The sequence below is a fragment of the Lepeophtheirus salmonis genome, chromosome 8 (assembly GCF_016086655.4).
Source record: "Lepeophtheirus salmonis chromosome 8, UVic_Lsal_1.4, whole genome shotgun sequence".
In the NCBI taxonomy this organism is placed as follows: domain Eukaryota; kingdom Metazoa; phylum Arthropoda; class Copepoda; order Siphonostomatoida; family Caligidae; genus Lepeophtheirus; species Lepeophtheirus salmonis.
The window spans coordinates 8,349,497-8,374,898 of NC_052138.2; the positions used below are offsets into that span (position 1 = coordinate 8,349,497).

The 25,402-nt window shown below is 31.8% G+C and overlaps 1 protein-coding gene across 2 annotated transcripts in view; it reads left to right on the forward strand.

The window, feature by feature from the left end:
- Positions 1 to 15,026: 15,026 nt before the first annotated feature.
- The window catches only part of Cip4 (formin-binding protein 1-like Cip4), a 61,832-nt gene continuing 51,456 nt past the window's right edge, over positions 15,027 to 25,402 (forward strand). For both annotated transcript variants that reach the window (XM_040718434.1, XM_040718436.1), the window contains exon 1: positions 15,027 to 15,342. In XM_040718434.1, coding sequence (XP_040574368.1) covers positions 15,319 to 15,342 — 24 coding nt within the window. In that variant the 5' untranslated portion in view covers positions 15,027 to 15,318. The remainder of the gene's footprint in view (positions 15,343 to 25,402) is intronic.

A 25,402-nucleotide genomic window follows, 5' to 3' on the forward strand; every position in this document is an offset into this window, starting at 1 on the left:
ACTAATCGGTTCGTACGACTGATGAATGGTGAAAAAGATTGGACCGATTAGAAAAAAAACTGATGAGGAATGCGATTTTATGTAGTATAAAATCAGTTAGAATAGGGGCTCTCAATTTTTTTAACTCCTACACCTTTCGAGTATAACTTTTTTTTAAATATCTTAGCCCTCAAAAACTAATTAAAGAAAATATGATTTTTTTTTCTCCTTATGAATGAGTACGTGGTGCTCATGAAAGACGGAGAGTAACGATGAGGGTTTGCTATTCCAGCCTATATATCTTTCCTTTATTTGAAGTGGGATTTGTGTTTATATCCTTCCTCAGGGCGTCCACATGACTTTATATATATATAGGTTTGTGTTTTTTAATTAATTTATTTTTTTTTTTGGGGGGGAGGTGGAGGGCTTGGTTTTGGAATTTTGTTGAAAAATACATCCAAAAGCTAAAAATTTTTTGGCAATCAAACTCAAAAATTAAGTTTTAAATATTAAATTTTTTCAGAAAAAAACAGTTATTCACAAAAAATGAAATTTTTAGGAAAAAAAAATCAAAAATCGATAGATTTTTGATTTCAATTATAGGAAAAAAATTTTCTGCTATTCAAAAAAAATCAAATACAAAATATTGGGAGAAAAATTTCAAAAATCCATAGCTATTCACAGAAAATTAAATTTTTTGGAAATAAATTTGAAAATAGAGTTTTTGGAAATAAATTTGAAAATAGATTTTTCGGAAATAATTTTGAAAATAGATTTTTTGGAAAAAAAAACATGAAAAATAATTTAAATTTAAATATTATATTTTCTTGTAAGAAGCAAAAGCTCCTTAATTTGGTGGGGGGCAACATCTCCTCTAGCCCACCACCTGCGGACGCCTCTGTTCCTCTCATCGCAGCTGATCCAATAAAACGTTTTGACATCTCAGCTGCTATCCTCCCAAATACTTTTCAAATTGTTAGGATTACTACGTTAGTTTTAGGTTTCTTTTATTTTAAATACTGGCGACATTTATGATGTTTTATGCATCCCTGGGAATGAGTCCTCCTCAGTCAGGAACAGAGGAGTTGAAGAGTAACCATAAACTAATGATTTTGTTCTCTAGAGTCATTTTGGTCTCGGCTGATGTTTGTTGACCACAAAAAAGATTATAAACTATACGGAGCTCATAAAATAGGGAGGATTTCCAATCTCATAATGAATTCATATGCCTTCTTTTCAAGGTCAAAAGTTAAAATGTTATGTTATTTATGCCCATTCAGAAATGCAATATAAATCCCTTTTCCTGTCATAGGGTTTGACCTTCTGGCTCCCTACTGTGACCTATAGAGACCACCTTGCATCAATGTGCAATATTAGGACATATGTAGTTAAACTAACAAAACATACATTGCAGAAAGATGTTGCAAAATAATTTAGTCTAGTTAACAAACAACGAAGTAAACTTCCCTCAGTGATCCACCAATGCTATGGATAGGAAAAGTTAGAGAAAAATAACTATTCTTGCGTGTTGGGACAATTTTTGCTTTAAATTCATAATAAAATAATACTTTATATATGTTTGAGTAAATTTTACAGTATTTTTCCTGGATTATTTCCCTCTAAAATCATATAACAGAGAACTGATGTTAACAAGGATCTTAATTCAGTAGTACCATATGTCCAGAGATTCAAATAATATGAAATACCAGGATATTAAAAACAACACCACAATTAACGTACATGAGGTATCCACGTTTCTTCGACAGCATTAAATACTAGAGATGTTAATCAAACAAAGATTATTCTTATTTTACTGGTCTTACTAATTTTGTTCGATTGGATGTAGGAATTTTATATTTCTTCTAAAAAAATCATTTGTAAAAAAAAAAAAAAAGTATTTTATGCAAAAAAAATCATCATTTGATATGAAGAACAATAAATGAATTATATAATTCGTTTCTAAGATAATTTATGCACTCATAACCAAGGAACGGCAATACACACAACCACTTACTGTAATTTTACAATGTTACCGTGATGACATTGACTATTATCAATATTACGACGTAAAGAACTAGGCTCTACACAACATAATAATTTAAACTTTAGAGTGTTTGGGAATTGTGATTGTACTGACTATAGAACACATTTTTAAGTAAGTAAACTTAGAAATTAGCTTAAAGTTTCATAAATTAAAAGTAATTAACACCTATAATTTATAACACTTCAGAAAAAGAACTGTACAAACACTCAATGTAAGGCTTACATTATAAATAAGTTTCATTTACATGAATTTAATAATGTTTGTAGCCGGAGTGGGAGTCAGTACAAATTTTCCGACTCCTGACTCGGAGTCCGACTCCACCAAAAAAGTATATAACTCCGATTCCAATTCCAGGACGCTCACTCCAACTCCGCAGCCTCGTCCCTAGTCTCAACTCTCTGTGAGCGGCCCATGAAAGAACTCTACTTTTGTTTCATTAATTATCGTTAGACAAAACTTGAAATTTTTTTGATAATCTATTTTTTCCTTTTGCGGAGGATTGTTTAACATCAGTTCTATTTAGAACCCTCGATTACGAGGAATGACTTCTTCATATCAACCCTGGATTTCTTTGTAAGGGAAGTCATCTCTAAGAATTTACACCCTTTTTAATATGTACATATATTCTAATATACAGGACGTTCAAAACTAATAAAACAAGATTTACATACTTACATAATAAAAGCATTTATTTAATTCGTTCTCATATTGTGTAGGTACATACTAGGGTTGAGACTCGGTTCAAGACCGAACTTTTTTTTCAGTTTCGGTCTTAAGTTATTTAATTATGACTGATTTGTACGGATATTTCGGTCCAGGTTCAGATGTCAGATGGTAGACACAAATGTAATCGTTTTCAAAACGCGGACCGACTTTCTTAGGTCTCAAATTATTGACTAATTTTCTCCTTTATTAAGGATTTGTGCAAATATGATGTATGTCTGGTAAAGTGATTGTTGTAAAAAGGTTGTGGACAAAATTGTTGGAGTAATATCGTTGCCTGGTAAAAACTTGGTGTACATTATCATTGTCAGACAAAATTGTTATGGGTAAATCATCGTGAAGCTACATCATTGTAAACAATATCACTGTACGTAATTGCATTGCAAGGCAATATTATCGTGTGCAATTTCATTGCAATTATATAATATTTACTCTATCTAATTGTGGAATGTTAAAAAATTTCGTTGCTGCCGCTTTTCTGAGTATCTTGGATCCCTTCTAATATTCAAAATTGTGCTAAGGTCGTACAATGTACAGGTGAAGTATTCGACCCCAAGAAAGTTTAAACTCAACCTCCGCTGCGTTTCTAGGCATGAAGGACCCCTTTTTAAATATTATAATACACCCAAGCCAAAAGATTGTGCAGTTGAACTAATGGGATTTGAGGTAGGTTAAATTTATCCGTCACCACTTCTTTGAGCATCAAGGGCCCCTTGTAATATCCAAGAATATATCCGGCCGGCAATATCATCGTGAAGCAATTTCATTGTAAGCAATATAATTGTTCTTAATTTCATTGTAAGACGATATTATCGTGTGCAATTTCATTGCATTTATATTGTATTCAGGCAATTAAACTAATGAATGCTAAAAAACTTGCTTCCCTGAACATCATGGACCTCTTCTAATTTCCAAAAATGCCCTCAGGTTGTACAGGTTTAAGTGCTGTTTAAACTCCACCTTCGTTGCGTTTCTATGCATCAATGACCCTTATAATATTCTATAATACATCCCACCCTACGGATTGTATAGATGAACAACTGGATCTGGAGGTAGGTTAAATTTATCTACCGCCCTTTCCTTGTGATTAAAGACCTCTTGTAATATCCCAAAATACATCTCAGCCGATTCCTTGGTGTTCCGGGAAGCGACGGTGGAGTTTATAATGTCGAATTATTCTTTGACACCAATCTAGACGATTTTTTTTACAATCTCAGACCGGTCTAAGATTTTCAGACCGAAACCAATCATAAGTACATCCCTACATTTTTTCTTAGGAAGACTCAATACGTAAATACATATATTTTTCTCTACTTTTTTTTGTAAATTCCCATGCATTATAAATTATATAATATGAAGTATGTACGTAATTTAATTCTTAGCTGATGCCTACAAAATTAAATTGAATATATACAGTGTGATTCTATGTACATCAGCAGTGTTAATAATATCATAATTACGTATTACTTGAGCTAAGCTAAGAAGAAAAAACACACACATTCTTTTGTTCTTTCAAGCAGAAGAAGTAATTCATATTTATATTATTAACCAAACCATGTGAATTGTATAGTTATTTATTAATATGCGGTGTACAAGCTGTAACTTGTATATACTATTTGTATTTACCATAACTGTAGAGTTGAGTAGTTTGTAATATAAAAAAATAGCACAAGGAGAAGGCGAGAGTGAGACATATGGTCAAGGTTGTGCCCTTATAGGTCTAGCGGTTCAAGCGCTTCCAGTTATTGAACCGGTAGAACAGGAACACGTACAAAGTCGAACCGAGACCGCAATATATGGCTTATCGGTCTCAGTTCTTGTGCTTTTGTTCCTGTATAGAATATATAAAGAAAATACAATCTACATATATTATGAAAAATAAATTAGCTTTATTCAACAAGTCAATTTTATGAGTTTCTTGTGTGGAATTTCAACGTTTTCCAATGATTTTGTTTTATGTTGCCAGGGTGATACAGTTGTATCTGAGTTCAAAATAGCTAAGGTCTTCTTATGGATCTGGATAAGTGGTTTTAGGCACCAAATGGGTAGATTATGGATCCTGGTCCGCTAGTAAGCATGTCGGGGCCCTAAAAAGGATAACTATCATATTTCTTAAGCAAGGGTTTCTAAACTTTACTATGGCAAGACCCCTCAACAATAATAATTTTTAGCTGAGGCCCCCTTTATACGAAACATTAATAGAAAATATATTACTTAATAATAATATTAGGCTTATTTGTATGTATATATGTACAATTTATTTACAATGTATCAATCCATTTTGATATCTTTTTTGATTAGTCGTACAATCTTTCTTATCAAAGTTTTTTTGTTGTATATTTTTGCAGATACTGATGCCTCTTATCTGTAACAAAGTGTCTCTTGAATACAGAGAGAGTTTTTTTTAGCACTTGTACTTGCTTTGTTACGGAAACTATTATTCTTTAGTAAGTCTTCCACCTCCATTTGCTCAGTAGTGGCAGCAGCAAATAAGGATTGATTACTTTCTGAATTAGTTATTAATTTTTGGAGGATATTGTTTTTCCAAATGTCGTCCTATAAATTGCTTACAAATATATCTACTATCTAAAACATGGGCTGTAAAGTTCCAGGCTTAAGAAAGAAAACAAGTTCTATTTGTTCAAAATTGGCTTTTAAAAAAATATATATATTATTATTTCCTTTATTCACTTTTCTAGCCATTGATAAGCTTAAAAGGTATTTTTCCTCATCAAGAAGCAGTGCAAAATTAAAACATAACATCTATTTTTTTTATCCATTGTTATGTAAATAACAAAAGTAGTGAGTGTATTACTTAGCACAATAACTCACAAACTCAAGAATAGATTGTCATAAAATTTTGACAGTTTTCGTTTGAAGGTTGAAAAATGAAGTATTTAAAAAAAAAAAAAAAATAGCTCCATCAATGTGTCAAGTCAGGTAATTTTCAGGCCATGTGTTACATACCGAGTGGTCCATTAAAATCTGAACACTCTGAATTTTAAACTTCAACAAGATATAATTTATTAAATAACAATAGAATTTCAACAAAATTAATATTACGAAAAGATTTTTGTTTGAGCTCTCTTTTATTAATCGGGGCTGTAGGTGGAGCTAAAAGTGTCAAAAAAGAGTTTAAAAGACTAATTCAAATGAAAATATTGTATCCGGAGTAAAAGTTGGTACAAATTGTCGGACTCCTGATACCGAGTCCACCAAAAAAGGTACTGACTCCGACTCTGAAGCCCTGATACCTATATCGTATATACCTAGATATTAACTCAATCTTGAAAAGACACGCATATGGACTTAACATTATGTACGAATGATTTGCCATATCCAATTGGCATTACAGCTTACTCCCACGTGTCTACATACATATCCAAAATGTTTTTAGTGATCCATGAAAAATTTGCAACTATAATTCATGTGGTTCTTCCTATTATTGTATCAAACCCATTGAATGACTTTATATATAGAGTACAATTATAATCTTATACGCTTCATAAAATATTATTTTAACTTATAAGTTATATATTATATTAAGTAGGTACATATTAGTGTTGGATTGCCGACACAAAGTTCGAGTTTGGTCGAAATTGATTTTTTTAATTCTGCCTCAAGTCAAATTCGAGTAAGGAGTTCGAGTTTCTCATTTTTATTACGTCAACTTTTATTTTAATTAGAAAGTAGAGTCTTTAGTTTTTTACTGTCCTTTTCAGTGATACGGGGTTTTAAATTAGCAGTTGTCCAACCACCCGAGACAGGCAATTGTTTATGTCAGGCAAGTCAATACTGTGTATATACTGCCTAAACGAACAGGTGTGCCAAATTCATCAAAATTAAGTTAGTTTTGACTTGTGATCCCAGTTATATTATCGTTTGTAACCATTGGATTCTGTTTTTGTTTTTTTGTTGTTTAACAAATTTAAATCGACACCCATTATTTCCTGCTTATAACTCCCCACATGTGTAAAGCAGTACTTTTCAAACAGTAGGGCAGTTGCTTTTTTGGTAAACAATATTTATAACCTGTCTTGTATGAAAGAGTAGGGAAAAAAATGAATGTAAAGCCATTTGTGATGCTCAAAAAATCTGAATCGAATGTTTAAAATTGTTACTATTCGACTATTCAAGTAGGTATATTATTTTATATTTTAGAAGAAAACATATATACTTTTTCTAATCCATGATTAAATCATAGTGTATTAGGACGTAGTTACCTTTATTGTATCACGCAACCCTTCCTTTTGAAAAGAAACAGAAACTTAAGGCCAAAAATAGGTTGGTAGTTAGCCAATTCAACTACAGAATAATTCTTTCATAACTGTTGAGAATGATTCAACAGTTAAAAAACCCTAATTCTAATTCAACAAATCAATGTTCAGAACACTGATTAGGAGAAAAGAAGCTGAAAAATAGTCAGCTAGACCCAAAGCACTCTGTATATTTTTGTGTTAGAAAGGTAACTTTGTGATAGAGTTGTAGTTGTCCTTAAAATGGGACTTCATATCGATCCATGATATGGAGTTTTGAAAATCGTCCTGAGCGCCCTCTGGAAAACATCCTCTTCACTAATACCATATTAAAGTACCAAAGATTACAAATTGAATTAGTTTTGTGAAACTGTAAGAATATTTTATGTGCTTTAATAGTTAGCCATTATACTTAATTCAGGCCTAATTAAAATATTTCTTATTCTTACAAAAATCAGTGAAAATGGATTGATAATGACGTCATTGAAGTTAATGACAAGTTCTTCAAGTAAAGCCGAATTTCCCTCAAAAAAAATGTTACGTTGAATTCGAGTAATTCATACAAAATTATGGAGTTTATTGAAGTCGATTTTTTACTGGAATTCATCATGGGTACACTGTATAAGTTTGTCAGAACGTCATACTATCTCTTTCTATCTCGAAACCGGAAACAGCGACAGCAGAAAGTTGAAATTCATTAATCACAACCTTTTGACAATAAAGAAATTGGAGAAACGACTAGAAAAATATATTATTGGAGTCGGATGAGAGGTGCTATGAGTCGATCTGTGGACGGAGGCCTTCTACTCACCCGATAATTCATAAGAGAGAAAATCACAACTACTCCACATAATGATACCTTCCATCTACTTTCATGATCCTCCAAAATCCTAATTGTCCAAATATCTGGAAAAAGTCCAGGCCTCTCTCCTCCTACACCAACGGCAAATATATATTCTTTGCTTCACTTAACAAAGTTATTTCCTTAGCATTAAAAGGTTGTGAAAATTAAATTTAAAATTTCTGCTGTCTGTGTCTTCAATTTCGAGATAGAAAAATAAAGTATGACGTGCAGAAAAAACTTATAGAATGTACCCTCCAACACTAATAGATATTATCAAGGCTCATTTAAGAGTTGGAATTGGATGGATTGTCTATTCATGGAAGCTGATTCTCAACATTTGATTTTTAGGAATGATTATGGGATCAGAACGGATTTGAGTTATGTCTTTTGGGACATCAAAGCCTATTTACATGCTTATGTAGGAGTAGAGTTGGAATAATCTACAAATATGTACGGTATTTGAAATAATAAGCACAAAATCATGGAAGTGTAATATGATTCCGGTGTGACTTATTATATCATTCATGTACACTGTACATATATCCATAACAATGTTACATTATTAAATTACTAAACGGCGAGCTTATCATTTGTCCCATAAAATAATTACATCCATCTCATAAATATCATCATGACGTAAAGTGCATCATGTTCCAATGGTGGCCGGCAACACAAAAGCAAGCTCCATTTTTTTAACACAATTTAGTCTGTGATACATTTATATTCTTCAACCAATCAATCATTATCCTTCATTTCTACTCAAAAACTATTCGGATTCATCCAACGCCGGTAATTGAACTTCAAGTAGTTAAAATGCACAGTTATAATAACATAATTAGAAATTAACCTTTACGATTTTTTTTTCATCAAAATTCGATTTTTGAAATTTTTTTACAAAAATAAATTAATTTTTTGTGAATAGCTGTCGATTTTTTAAAAAAAAATTCAAAAAAAATAACAATTTACGAAAATAACTTTTTTTTTAAAAAAATTCAATATTTGAACTTTTTTCCAAAAAAATAATTTTTTGTGAACAAAATTTTTTACAAAAATTTTAATATTTAAAGAACTAAGCCCCTCACCCAAAATATAATCTTGTAGACGGTCCTGGTCACAGACGATCCATGCACTTGACGTACTAAAGAGGGGGTTACTTACAAAAACATCAAAAGAGTGGACTGCACGCGATGAACTTAATCCAAAGTTTGGAATACGTAACAGTCGGCTGTCAAGGTTATGGCTCAAAAAAGTTATGGTATCAGTATTCTGGAATTCACATAGTATAATATTTATTGACTACCTCGATAAATGCCATATCCTCAGCAGTGACTAACAAGTAGCGTTGTTGGAGCCGTTTGAAGAAAACGGACCCATTTGAAGGGGAAAAAGTAATGTTGCATCAAAACAATGCACGGAGTCACCAATCACTGGAAAAAAAATGAAAAATTGTATGAATGAGGCTACAAATTGCTTCCCCAGGTATCCATAGGTAATGTAGTGGTAATCGCCAAAACTGAAGCCCATATTGATACTACAGAGAAATCGTACTTTAAAAATGGCATTGGAAAATTGTATGGCCACCTTTAATATCGTTGTATCGTGCTCGAAGGTAACTAAATTGACTAAATAAATCCAATTTTGCCAATAAATGTGTTTTCCTATGTTAGCCTACAGACTTCTCAGCCCACTTGCTTCTATTAGTGTTGAATTTGGTCTGAAAATATAATACCATTCTGATTATATATGGACCGAACTAATTCATTCCTTTAATGAAGATTGGTATAGACCGGTCTCAAAGAAAAGTTCGTGCTAGATCAGTCCTACGGAAAAAATTAGGCTGGATCATTATCATTTAAAATTAGCCATATAACGATTCTATAGTTGAATTGTTGATGACGTCAGCTATGTTCAAAACTGTGAACATTAACACAATAATGTCATATGAAGTGAATTGTTTTGCATACATTTTATTTTTACAACTCATATATCAGAATTGTGGAGAAAATCGGTCCATATATTTATAACAAAAAAAATTGATCCACGATTTCAAAACGATTAACATTTGATATACGTCACAAAAATACAGTTTGAACCGAAATATCAGCTCAAATCGATCTAGAAATAAACCGAATCAAAATAAAAATTAGCTCTAGGACCAAGTCTCAACAGTAATGTGTATATGAAAAAGACTAAATGGGACCTTTTTTTGATTTTTGTTCTAGATTATTTTTCTCTAAACTGGCCACCTTTGTAGAAGCATTTTATTTTATTTTAAATATGTGTTAATTACTTAATCTTTCCAGTCTTCCGTCTTTAAGATGTTTAAACATTTTTTCCTCAAAAGAAAATCACTTCCTATATATAAAAAAAAGATACATATATTTAAATGAATGTATATATACTCAAAGTTCCTACTTAAAATAGCTAATTCATACATAATGGGGATACAAAAAGTAAAACATGAATAGGGAGTCTGAAGAAAAGATAATTTTTGTCATGCGTGAGATTTTGAACGAGGCAACTCTGAGTATATTTTTTTATATTTATGCATATTTTAAGTAGGGTAGACCCGAAACATTTTTACCCTTCTCCAATATCAAAAAAGCTACATTCATAAAATTTGCATCACAATCTATATTAATATAACAAGGTTTGGTGTCTGTATGGAAAAGATTGACAGAGTTTATGATTATTGTTTATGATATAAAGCAGAGATCACTCTATATATAGTGGTATATATCTTTTCAAAAGTCGAGTATTCTTTTTCCAAAAAAAATTTAATATTTGAAATTAGTTTTCTATAAAACATTCTTTTTTGTAAGTAGCTATGGATTTTGTAGTTTTTTGTGAATAGCAATGGGTTTTTGAAATTTTTTTACAAAAAATTTTAATGTTCGATTTTTTTTTCTCAAAAATTCTAAAAACCACCGCCCCCTAAAAAAAATATATACATTTATTTGTTCCCTGTGGACGCCCCTGACAGTGCTCTCCTATATATGTCATAAACATATTTTGTTATAAGAAATAACAAGGCAGTATTACTAATTCAATTTGCAGCGTGTGCATTTATACAAGGAGACCTGTTTCTGTTTGTTCTTGTAATTGCTCTCTGATGTATATCCTAATTAGAGTTGAGCAGTTTGTAATTAAAAAAGAGCGCGATGAGAAGGCGTGAGTGATACATATAAAACACTTGAATTAAGACTTTTTGTAAAAAGATTTTGGTGGGAGAAAATAAACTATTGATATAAAGAGGATAACTTTCAAAATTTCAAATAGCATCTGTGCAGGGAAAATATTCATATACGTGTAATCTTGTATACATTTTTAAAACAATTTACTGCAAGGATAGGCAATAGTTCATACTTCAGAGGGAGAAGTTACCGAGTCAATAATTTAAAAAAAGGAAGAAAGAGCACACGCAACAACCGGTTTTTCCTTTTCTAACTTTGATATCAATTTTAAGTAGCTACCAAGAAAGGCTACATGTAGCCTTTCTTGATAGCTACGTGTGAATGTGCTAATGAAGAGTCGAGATTAACACTGAGGATTTTTTGTGGAGTATTCATGTATGTATATTATTAAAGTGAAATATGTATATTTGGTGACACCTAATTACTCTGGGCAAAACCGGGTACTACCGCTAGTCTATATTAATAAAGCTAAGAATGTATTTATTTTGAAAGTATGTCACTTTTGAGTGTAGATATTTAATTAAAGAAATGACAATAGCATCGAACGTGCACATTACAAAAAAAGAAGATTATTTGTATAGGTCAATATGGTGTAAGGGGACTTCGTATAACACATTTTCATATAAAAACAATTTTGTATAAAACCATTTCCTATAAATTTATGAGGCAACGGGGCATAGACTTTAAGTATTGTCAGTACATACTGCGAATGTTGGGGGTATTTTCGAGTTCCGGCGATACTTAAGTAACTACTAAGAGCCTCTTAAAGCCCCCAATTGTACCCAGAATGTTGGGGGTGTTTTTGGGCGCCGCTGGGTTAAGAAACGGGATGCAACTTACCGCCAAAACTTGAAAAAATAATTAAGAACCCCTCGCAAACACCACCCCCCAATTATACCCCGAATGTTTAGTGGGGTTTTCCGGTTTTATTGACTTAAAATTATAGTCTACTATATGTTCGGGGTAAAATTGGGAGGAGGGGGCTGTGAAGGGTTCTTAGTAGTTTCTTCAAGTATTGGCAGTGGGTTGTATCCCGTTTTGGACCCAGGGTTAACTGAAAACACCCCAACAATCAGAATACAATTAGGGGGTTGTGAAGCGCTATTAGAAGTCCCCTCAAGTATTAACTGTGAGTTCCATCCCATTTTGGGAACTGGGTGGTACCCAAAAACACCCCTAACATTCGGGGTACAATTGGGGGAGTGTGTACTCTTAGTAGTTCCTTCAAGTATCGGCAGTGGGTTGCATCCCGTTTTGGGATCCAGTGCTACTTTAAAACATCCCTAACATTTCAGGAACAATTGGGGAATGGTAGGGGGCTCTTAATAGTTTCTTCAAGTATTGGCAGCGGGTTGTGTACCGTTTTGGGATCCGGCGGTACCCAAAAACACCCCAACATTTGGGGTGTTTTTGGGAGATGGTGGGGGCTCTTAATAATTCTTCAAGTATCGGTGGTGGGTTGAATCCCGTTTTGGGGTCTAGCGGTACCCGAAAATAGCCCCAACATTCAGGTACAATTGGGGGCTGTAAGGGCTCTTAGTAGTTACTAAGTATCGCCAGTACCCAAAAACACCCCAACATTCGGGGTATAAAATGACAATGACAAAAGTCCCGTTTTCTCATAAATTTATACCAAATTGTTTTTATACGAATTGTCCTAATACGAATATGTTTTTTATACGAAGTTACCTATTACCCTAATTTATATATATTAATATTATTAAGAAAAAAATGAGAAGTACTTTATAAATATAAGAAAATGAATGTGTCTTTAGATTAGGTTTTGCAACGAGCTAAAATAGCCCTTGGTAAATCAATTCATATTAAAAAAAATATGACCCCGCTATTATTATTATTCTTAAAAACTCTTGAGTAGAGAAGAATTAAGTATTGAGTAACTACGTCTGAGTGTGCTCCTGAAAAAAGGAGAGCAACACTGATGATTTGTTAGGGAGTTATCATTTATACATTTAAAGCAAAGATTTTTTGTTCGTAGAGGCAAAAAACTCCTAGAAATGCAGGGTACTTTCCCTAATTGTATAAAATAATATTATTGTGAAAGATAAAATCCATATTATTTGTCAACTTTTCTTTGAGATATTGAATTCAGTTACTGATTTTGAGGGGTAAAAGTAATTTTCATGGATGTTGTTGTATTTAATCAATGAATTAAATTATTGACTTTTTTGCTATCAGTCGATATAATTTTATCAAAGTTCAAAACTCACTCGTAGAATCAAGCTTGATTTTGTTATCCCGTGCAAGGCCCTGAAGAGGTGTTTGAAAGTGAGTTTATCTTATCTATAATTTGGATCACTCATCTGACTATTAGTATATTTTTTGAGGAAGGGGAGGGGGTGCTTAGATTTTGGAACTTTTCTGAAAAAAAATTGAAACATTAATTTTTTTGGGGAAAAAAATTCAAATATACAATTTTTCAAAAATCCCCAACGATTCACCAAAAAATAACATTTTTTAAATTCAAAAACCCATGACTACTCTCAAAAAACCACAGCAATTTACAAAAAATTAAATTTTTTGGAAAAGAATTTGAAAAATTACATTTATAATATAAGCATTTTTCCATAAAAAAAATATTCAAATATTAAATTTTTTGGAGAAAAATTTCAAAAATAAATAGTTTAATACCAGTAATAAATAAGAATCGCAAATTAAATATTATTTTCCTGATGGCGATCCCGATTCCAGAAAAATCACCCAATTCTCCGATTTCGATTAATCTTCCCATCCCTAGTTGCAATCTTCCCTTGCTACGGGGATATTTGCAACATTTAACGTGTTGCATTCAAATTTAATTTCAGTAAAATTGAATTTTTAGTATAATATTTAATCTTATGTTAAAATTTTGGCGAGTTCGAGTCGAACCAACTTTGAGTAATTGAGGCAAAAACAAAAAGTGTAGCAACTATTCCCCTTCTCCCCTATTGGAAAAATTGAATTATAAAAAAAAAAAACATTAAAATGTAGTTCATAATAATAATAATTTGTAGATTCACATATAAATTGTATTGAATCCTTTCATACAAGCCCATTATACTAGGCAGACATGTTACATATATTTAGTAGTATTATTATAACTAACTACAAGAGTAGTGTTGTATATTGTTGAAAAATTTGCAATTATATACATATTTAAGTGTAGCGTAGTAGGAAGTCAGAAACGTTTAGAATTTATTATAATGAACTCAAGACGTTGTCGTTCAATATTCTCTTCCTCAAGCACTATGTTTTAAGGATCTCCAAAGGGATTGACAATGAATGATTAATCAGGGAGGAATCCTTACATTGATAGTATACAGTACGTTTGACTACAGAGAGAAGACTCCGTAAATAATAAAAGTACTAAATAAATTGAATCAAACTCCCACATAAGTGTGGTAATCATGTAGTATTTGAGAACGAAGTTATTTTATTGAGTCTTTTTATTTTATTTTTTTAGAAGGAAAAAAATGGCGGTTATTTCAAATTTTTTAGTAAAAGAAAAGAAAATAAAAAAAGAAGAATACAATTGTCTATAATAAACACACACCATCTTGAAACTACTTCCCTCTTCAGATATTACCTATATATATATATCGCATAATAAATGATATTCCTATTATGTACCTAGATTGTACCACCCATTTTTAAATGGGTATTTTTTGAAGTGTACTTTACTTAAAATAGATTGCTATAAGTACATACATAGACTAGCTAGGGATTGTGGCAGCTAGGTAGTTGTCAAATAGAGATAAAGAAGTTCGAACCATGTTCGAAAAAAGTAAAAAATTCCCGCTGAATCAATAATAATAGTTAGTAGTAGTGAGTGATTGCGCGCGCACGCGAAACTACTTCTTTCAGTGATGAAGTAGGCCGGCCGAGAGCTAGGAAGAAATCCGGGCGTGTAGAATCAACCTTTACATAGCTGGAGAGAGAGAGAGAGGGAGAAAAAAAACAAGAACAGATAGAAAAAAAAGAATCGAAGGTTCATTCAGTCGTACGTTGGCCGTCGTTGTTTGCGGTGCGCGTGGTGGTGTGTGCCTCGTAGTGTGTGTTTTTATAAGTGATTCTCTACATACATACATATTCGTAAAATAAATATATATTATTTCGTAAGAATAATATCTCCTTATGTATGAGCCGTGTTGTGCAGTTGTCGTCTGTTATTGTGTGTCATTAAAGGTTTGAGAAGAAGAAGAAGACGGATTGGATATTTTTCAATTGCTATCTGCTCATCGCTATAATATCTATAATAATTATTCCTAAAGAGTCATCAGCATGAATTGGGGCACGGAACTTTGGGTAAGTGAGGATTGGTGGGAAGGATGTTAATGTTAAGACTATGAAGGAAAGATAAGATTATCCGCCCTTTTCTTATAAAAAGTGGTTTGGCTCTCTTATGTTTCTTAAAAGCTTTCTTTTTCTGTCAAATGAGAGGGGGGAGAAATAATAGCAAAATAGAGAGAGAGAGAGAAATAGAGGAATAAGGGAAAAAAGGAAAAAGGAGCAGAGAATATTAAGGAGAGAGAGAGAGAGAAAGAAAGAGAAATAAAAATGGAGGAGATCAATACAGTTGAAATGCTGTCTTCTTCTTTTGGTACCTTTTCCCTCCCCCCCCCCCTTATTTAGTCTATATATTTCTTCCTTAGGAACACTCCCATCAAGTGTTGATGAGGCGTTTTATTGATTTTTGTGTCTCTTCTAGTAGTGAATGACCTATAAAACTTAGTTGAATACTTAGATGTACGTCCTAAATAGATAACCAGAATTGAGCCTTGATTCGTATATCAATAAGTTTAAGTAAAATGCTGTTGTCCGTCCCTTTTTTTTAAATAAAAGTTGCTCTACGCACCATAATAATATTGAATATATACCTGGACAACAACATTCATTCTTGAAAAATAGTGGGATGATGACCACAGGAATAAATAAGTTATTTCTTTGTATATATAAAAGTGATGTTGAGCCCGTGTCAACCCAAAGCATCAGCACACCTACGAGTCATTTTCTTTATAATTTAGAATATTATGTGAAAAGAAAGAACACGAAACACTGTTGCCTGCCCCACCCTTTGGACACACATCAACCTTCTACCCTGTTTTCTATTCCTACAATGTATATAGTATATGTATACAAAAATCAATAGTTTTCTTCCCCTCTAAGAAGGAAGAAGAAACGAGGGGAGAGGGGAGTTGCATTTTATAATCAGTAATCACTGAGTCGTCAACCATGTTTCTTCAAATATTCATAACACAATGTTGTGTTTGCGACTTCTTATGGTATATAAATAATACCTTAGGAAGCAATTTGCGAATGATATAATAATGACCGACCAAGACAAGGCCATCTTAAAAGCATTTATCTATCATATATGTATTAAACGCTTGGCTCAGCTACATACATAATATGATTAAGTATTTCATGAGAGATCAGGTTAAAACACACACACATATCTAGAGCCCCGTCACGGTCAAGTGCAACTTCTTATTCTTCTTCAAATAACTATCATATATACCTTGGAGGAATTTTTCATGTTGTAGTTCGTTTTTAAAACTAAGTGCGACCATAGATGATATTTGTTGTGTTCTGTTGCTCTTCTCCTCGTGAAACAAGTAGTAGTAGCTCGCCTTCAAATCCAACTGTCTTAGAACAACCGGTTTCTTTTACCTGTGCAAAAATAACCAACAGTAATGAACAACACACTGTTATTTTTGGGTTCTTTTTATTAGTTAAAATGAAGAGAAAAAAACTGTGGGGGTTTAACATAATTATGGATGAATATGTAACTACGTCATATTTATTTTTAGGATGTCCAATTCTTTTGTCCACAATAATAATATCTACTTGTTGTATTTTTTTCTTTCTTTCATAGACTATATATAGATATAGTTTCAAACATTGATGTAAAAATCCCTTTTTCCTTCTCGAGGTTCAATGGCTCAAATTGAGGTTGAAATTATAAGGTAGAGTGGTCTTTCGTTCTCATATAAAAGTGTACATATTGTGATAGCTCACATTCCTTTCTTTATTATTTCTATTTCATTGTTGTTATGAAGATGATGTGCTATCTAAAAGATTATGTTGATTAGTTAGCTAAGTATAGAATATTCTATTAACAAAACTTTTGATGAGCACTATATATTAGGGGGAAAAAAATAAACATCTGTCATTTGATGAAGATTCTTCCAAATGTATTTGAATATTTATTATATTATGTATTTGACTTGTCGTTGACTAAATACATATTATATTAGATTCGTTATTTATTAATAGTATCAATATTGATTCTTTTCTTTAATAAGTTATGATAATATGAACTCAATATCCGTATAACTACATAATAAGTAATAATTAATCTTGAGTATACGTCTGCAAATCTTAGATCGGTGACAGTCATAATTTTTGTTAAAAAAGTTCCCTTTTGACTGGTCTCTCAGAAAAATTAGCTCTAGATCGGTCTCATTTAAAATTCAGTATATTTGATGATAAGGACATGTATGTTTCCAAATTGTGAATATTGTACAATGCAGTTTGGAGTACAGACTGTTTCAATACTATTATGGCGAGTCCTGCAGGCACTCCCTTCAAACCTTCCTTAAAGATAGTAATGTCATGGATTTAAATCTGGGAGTTTGGAAGCCATAACTCAGGTCCTCAAAAGGGATATACATTGGTCATTGTGTTGCTGGAATGTGTAAGGCCTGCCAGCAGCCACAGTATTTATCTAGGATACAAAAACCGTTTCCTGGACATCCATGTAAACATTTTGGTAAAGAAAAATACACCCGTAGAGTTAAATCCCCAAAAATATGTCAGTTCAGTGAGACTGAATAATTTCGTCAAGGATTTTAAAGATTAAATATCGGCCCTTGGTCTGAAAACGTAATCTTGCCAAAAATATTAGTCCAAATCGGTCTATAAAAGTTCCTTAAGACCGAATCAGAAAAACAGATCCGTCTTGGACCGAGTATCAACACTAATAAGTACAGTCATATATATCGCATATTATACATAACTATATAATCAGTTATTTTTTAGTATGTTTGCTCTACATATGACTTAATGATAAAGGTATCAAAAAGGCGGTTAGAAGATAAGAATACTTTGCAATAATAATTGAGTGTTTTATTTTTTTATTAATATTTATTAAAGTATGGGATCCCCTTCCTCAAATGATGCAATCCATCTACCAAATGACGACTCTGTATTCATTTAAAACTCTCTAAAGTACATACATACTAACTAATGTTACAATTGAACGTAGCTATAGGATATTTATTTATATATATACCTATATATTTATATAAATAAATAAATACCTATTTACGCAATGTTTCCACTCACTTCCCGTATATGTACATTTATACATACATATGAAATAAATGTGCCTGTATTACATATTACTCTTTAAGAAAAACACTTTCTTATTACGTATTATAGTACATAGGTATATAATACTGATATATTATTATGTAGGTAGTGAATATTAGGGTTAAGCTTCCGTCTAGAAATCTTCTAGACCGGTCTCAGACCGTTATAATTTTTGTTGGACCGAATTATCAAACAAATCTGTCATTTTAATAAGTTTGCTCTGTATCAGATTCTCAGAAAAAATCGATCTAGAGCGATCTTATGGATGGCGTGTTGATGCCTTCATGTGTATTTCCAAATTGTGACATAATCTGTTTGTTTAAACAGAGATAAAGTAATAAATAGATCGGACACAGTCATGAAAAAAGTGAGAGATGAGTGCACTCTCCTATAATTCATGAAGATAATTTAATAATAGATCAATATATGTTCACTATAAAGGTGACATTTAGACACGAACTGGAGTAGGAAAAAAGGAGTTCAACACGTTGTTTTTTTGTATTGCAACTCCGTTGGATTACAATCTAAGTAACAAATAACAAATAAATTTACACAAAAAATAATTAATGACTGTGCATCATTATACTCGTTTGTTTAATGAAAATGCCTTGATATAATAATTTCACCTTAATTATTCAAGTTTAAGGTCATTGAATCCCAGTTTTCTCAAAAAAAAAAAAAAAAAAAATAGATATGTCATCCAGTATTTTGCCATTATCATACAGCAGACTCAATCTCTCATGTTCGAAAATAATAATTACGTTTGACGCGCTCAGACCATGCTGCCGTAATTTATGGAGTTTCTTATCTATATATAAGGGCCTTTTGATGGATAAGACCAGTCACTACGTTACCCTCGATGCAATCAAAACTTGACAGGATCTCAAATTTTAAACACTAAGAGGAAGTCGGAATTTTTGTAGAAAAATTCAAATAACATACTCCTTGGCATCATTTTTTTTTTTTTTTTTTTTTTTTTTTTTGTGAAATAAACTTTGCTTTAAGATTAGATTTTTTACATTTCATACTGTTTTCAGTCATAATTATCGTTTAAAATCCTATTGAGTTTTGCTCCGATACTAGCGCCGTGTATCTTCACAAAAGTCGTGCTTTGCGTTAAACAGTCCCTATTACTTTATTTCTGAATGTAAAGTGTTTCATATATCGACTATACAACAACTCGTACAACTGGGAAGCGTGGGACGGAAGAAAAAATGGTCCATGATTTGAAAACTATTAAGTTTTGATCAACGGTCTGAGACCGGTGTTTTGTCCGAAATATCGTTCTATAAAATCACTTATAAAGACCGAACTTATAAAAAAATATGCTTCAAACCGATTCTCAACACTAGTAGGTAGGTAAAATGACGCGTAGAGAGGTTCCTTTGTGTACTACATGCAAGTGGAGTGTCATTTTCAAAGAGTCAATGAATGTTCCATGATCGTTCTACTATACATAGTATGTTAAAGATAGATCTTATGGTTGTTGAAGAAGTAAGAGGAGAATCCATCCGACCTTGACCCTTGTTCTTAGTCAATATGAGTAGATTTTTCTCTCTTCTTTCCCCCCCCTCTCTCTCTCTCTCTTTCTACCAACTTATTTATCCATCTTCTCCTCCTCCCCCTTGGTTTTTTTGTATCTTAAAAGAGAGTCAAATACATATTATTCCTATTTACTTGCTTTTTTTTTTTTTTTGTTATACCTAAGAACTCTCTTAATGTATATTTAAATATATGTACCTTTGATTAATTCCTCTTCAGTCTTTTATAAGCAGTGATTTTAGCCTTTTCCAAAGCTGCGAAGAGTTGTAAATTCTAAGTACTTTCGATATGTTTAAAAAACTCCGGAAATTGATATGGTAATCCTGACAATCTGAAGAGTGTTTGAGGATTGTGACAGCTTAGCTCTCATGACGTTTCATTCGATTAGCCTGCAAGCAGCTAAGGGAGAAAGAAAAAATAAACTCAAATTCCACTCCGTATCGAGCAAGGACATATGTAGGCAGCAGGAATTATTACGATGTCAATCATTAATCTGAAGTCTAACTCAGACTTATGAATAGTGTTGTTTCATTATCAATTTGTTCGGCACGGTACATTCTTAGAACTGGTCATTAAGATCCCTAAATATGTTGATTGTTATTTTAAGTCAAATTATAAATATCATATATGTATTGAGAGCATTGCACGTATATCTTGCTAAAAATGTAAATGTTTTCATTATAAAGCATAATAATAATAAACCTTCAATGACGTCACGAGATATCTATTTTACCTTCTTCAAGGACCGTCAAGTGGTACTGGACTGCGTTCATCTGTCTTAAATAAAAACTGGCACAACACTACTTAACATTTCCAACAAATATTTCAGTCTTTCATGAGTACACGAAGTTTATACTTATTAATCTTTAATATGAAGGACAACAGCTTAGGAAGAAGACGAAAAAAACACTGCTCAGATTGCCAACTATATATTTTAAAAAATAACTCGCAAGCTATAAAATGTTTAGAATGTACTAATCTATTAAAGTAAATACTCAATTACTGCCTTTCTATGATAATACTGTCAACTAAAAGATAATGTTATTAAAAATTAATATAAACTGATCTCTCGTCATAATAATAATCCCTGATCATTGCTAAATACCCAAGTGTATCCTGCTTTCACATAAATTTATTTTATCCATGCACATTAAGCATTATATTTTTAATTAATGGTAATTGAGTATTTATCCCCGAATGGGAACCATTCTCTTATAGTCATATTAATCAAAATAATAAATAAATCATCTTGGCAAGGAGTTCAACTAGCTGACGGAAGTTTTTTTGGTTTTTTGTTTATTTCAGTCATTTGACTTTAAAAAATGTTTCAATTTTAATAGAGAGAGATCGTGATTCATTCCTAGCTTCTTAATAATAAAAATAATAATTTTCATAACTAGAATGTATCTATTATTATTTTTTGCTAATACCCACTAGAGTAAGAAGCATAAAAAAATATGTATACTCCAACAATTATTATTTCTTCTTGTTTTGTTCAAGGTAGTTTATTTATCTATCTCATCACGAATATTACAGTTAGTTAGTTACATTACATGTTCATAGAAAAATTAGAGAAAAAAATACGACTTTTCGTCAATAGTGTTCCACCTTCATCATGCTTCTTATTTTTGCAATTTATTTTCTTAACTGTTTTTATATGTAGAGAGGTTAAATTTGTTGTATGAGTAGAAGGAGTTACTTGTAACTACATATAATTATTAAGATTCTGTCTATGACCGAAACTTTTTTTCTGCTCAGTCTGAAGTAGTGTTGGATCGGTCTTAGGACTGATTTCTTAATCAGTCTCCCCCACCCACTTTCAGTCTCTTTTTTTATAAATAGGTACGATCATTTTTACCATTCAACGACCTTAAGGACCAATAAGTCGATCCTTCAGTCCTAGGTGGAATAAAATAATATAAAAATGTAGTAAATAATAAATGATAGCTAGAACCTATAATAATAAGTTCTAGCCATACACTACCTACTATGAACTTCAGGTATCTTGTTTCCTTGAAAAAGGTTATGTTGAACAGCTGGAAAGACTTAGTAACTGCGTCATTTCAGCTGTTGTAGCTACCATAAAAGACCGATAAGGAGTTGTCCTATGGCTGACGAATTTATTTAGAACCGAACTGAGGTGATTGCTGTCTTTTTAGTTTTATTTGACCGATCCAACTCTAGTCTTATGTGATTTTTTTAAGTTAATTTGGACCAATATTTTTCGGTCTCCATCTATGGACCATCTTTTAGACTCAAAGAGGTATTTAGACCCGTTTACCACAGAAAAAGAAACACAGAGCTGCAAATACTTATTGATGTCTAAAATAAAGCTAACACTCCATATATTGTTTCAATTATTCTTTTATTTTAACTTTACGATTTAATCTTAAAACTCCTAAAAAACGCCAAGTTAAAGATATGTTTAAAACAAATGAAAAAGTTGCACTTATATTGGAATTATACATTTAGCAAATATATATATATATATTAGCTATCGTCCTAGTCATCTTTTGGGCGTTTTGAAACGTGCATCTATGCCTTGAAAAAATAATTCACTTAACTGAAATTTTACTGTATACTGAACAGTATGCCGTAGCCGCAGCATCAGCGTTAATGAGCCCCGGGTTGTTGATCCTGCTCTAGAACAAGCATAACCGATTTTAACTTAAAAATTAAATGAATACCACCAATTTTTTCTATTTGATCTCAGCTTCACAAATATGATTTCTTTTTCTTTAGAACATGATTAACTAACAGTTGTTAACTTGAGCTTTAACTTTAAATAGGATCTTGTGCCATGTAAAATATACTCGACCAATTTTTACAATCAACCCCTGACGGAGGGGTTTAAAATATTTAATGTAATCGGGACTGGTTTTTTCTAGTTGGTAATTTGAAAAGGCTTTTTTATTTTCCGAAGCTGTTTCCATTATTATTATATTCTTGAGTTGGGCACATCTAAGTTTGAAGTAATAACTAGTGCGTGTGCTCATGAAAGACGGAGAGGAACAATGAGGATTTGCTCTGTAGTTATTCGTGTAAGCCCTGGATGGGAAGCACTGTTTTAGAGAGAGCAAGGGAAAAAATCATAATGTTGTAACTATATCAAATAAAAATATGCTTTTTTGGGTGCATCTTAAAGTATATACGAGGGTTGTCTGACAAGTATTCGACCTTAATGTGAATATGGCAGTACTCTTAAATAAAACCTAGCCACATCTATTTAGCATCAGTTGACAGTTACTCACCAAAGTTTAATGCATTTTGGACACACGATTGTTATGTAACAGTCGTTTGAGTGGGTTGTTGTGAGTGTTTTTGTGAAAATGGACCAAATCGAGGTTCAAGCTGTCATTAAATATTTGTTTTTGAAAGTGGAACCCTTAAATAGATTCAAAGAATAGTAGATATATAAAGGATATTTTGTGTTCAAATTTTGCAAAATAAAATAAAAAATTCAGAAAAATTGTCTTGTATATCTTTGTTCGGTCGGAAACTTTTCAGACGCCCCTCGTATGTATGTAGATGCAAATGAAGATCAGTTATTTATAAAAGGGTGTATTATTAACAGTGGAGTGAGAGAAAGGGGTTACTGTCTATCTATCTTTACAGATGTTTGTTCAAGTTAGTTAATGGGATATTTACACCTAATTTTTTTTTGAGGAAGAAGGTGAAATCATTGGGTTTTTTTTCTTTATTTATAGATAAATAAAGTCAAACAGATGTTCATAATTAAATAATTTGATATTTATTATTAGTACGGAGAATAATAATCTTTCTATAATTATTTATTTCTAGGATATATTTAAGGGGCGGAATGTAGAATGTATTTTCATTATGATACAGAAAGTTTTTTTTTTTTTTTTTTTGCAGAAACGTATTTATATATGTAAAGCAAAATTTCTCTCTTCATTATAAATTATTTACCTCTTGTATGTTCGTTCATGTATTATATATACAAAAGTTTTTTTTAATGCATTTCCGTTCCTTATTTTATGTGAATATTGAAGGAAAGGAATTAGTGTTTTTTTTTTTTTAACGTCGTAGTTTTTTTTAACTCTTTATTTTAGGTAGCTTGTAAGAAAGTTAATTGCCTTTGCTCTTATGTTTCATAGGTATAAGTAAAGTAAATACATTTTCACATGCTCATCTTTTTAGAATGTGAAAGGGCCTCTTTAAAATCAAAATCACCTAATAGTCATAATTATATCAAATCTTATTCGTTATTTCCCTCTTGGAGAAATAAAAAACAGATGCTTCTCATCCTTTTTAGAGACAAAATATCAAGATTTATCAGTAGTATGTATAGTGATGTAAATTGTATGTATATTTTTAGCTGGTCCCCTTTTTTTGGGAATTGGTAATCTGACGATTGAATTTTATTTTCCTCAGATGTTTACATTATTAATAAATTCCTTTTTACTACATTCAAAACTTGGCTGAACATTCGTGTCATAAAAACTCATGAAAGACACGAGAGTAACATTGAGTATTTGTTGCGGAGTTATTACTGTAAGTCCTAGTTGGACTCAGAGTAGAATTGAGGATCGACATTGGAGTCATTCTTACCAATATCCTTGTTTATTTCCTTCTTCCCCTTCTCCTTTGTCACACTTGATATGATTAAAAGGAGTGGTAGCTAAGCTGTCCTACTTCAAATCATTCTACCTCTATTGTGAGGATGGGAATTTTTTATTTTTGGTTTCTCTTCTTTTTTTTTTAACATGCACAAAATACACACGATTTCCATCATTAATAATGTTCATATGAGGCCCATCGCAAATATTGATTAGATGATTCTCTCCCCCCACAAATGTGAGTCTGAATTACATAAGTATTCTTCAACTATTAATTATCTTCTATTTCTACAAGTAAATTATTTTGATTAATCATTCGAACGCGTCAACGACGTCAAATTGTACAAGTTGCAACCATACAATCAAATGAAGAATATCGAGTTGTATTTGTGAGGAGTATAGAAGTATAATGCAATGATTCAATATTTTTTAGAGTTGTCTAATTTTTGAATTATTTAATAAAAATTATTAATTGACTTCAAATGTACACAGTTTATTACTCGTAAATACATTATAAATATATAATAAACAATACGATCTGCTTATACGAGTTCCACGATTAGACATTGTACCAAAATCATAGAACACCATTTCAGAGTTCCTCATACTTAAAACTGCAACTTCGGTACAACCTATATATATGGCCTATCAGTGCAAAAGCAAGCAAGAAGGATTTTTCTCAAAATTGAAGGTGTATTACACTTGTATTCTTTAAGGAATTATCGTCATTTTCTGTCAACAAGTTATTCTTATTAACTGCGCTGCAAATCTCACATAAAAAAGCCGAAATTGATCGTCACAATAAATGATGAGGAATGGAGAGGCCTTATTCGAAAGGGTCTATAAGTCTCCTAAATTAAAAAAAGTTT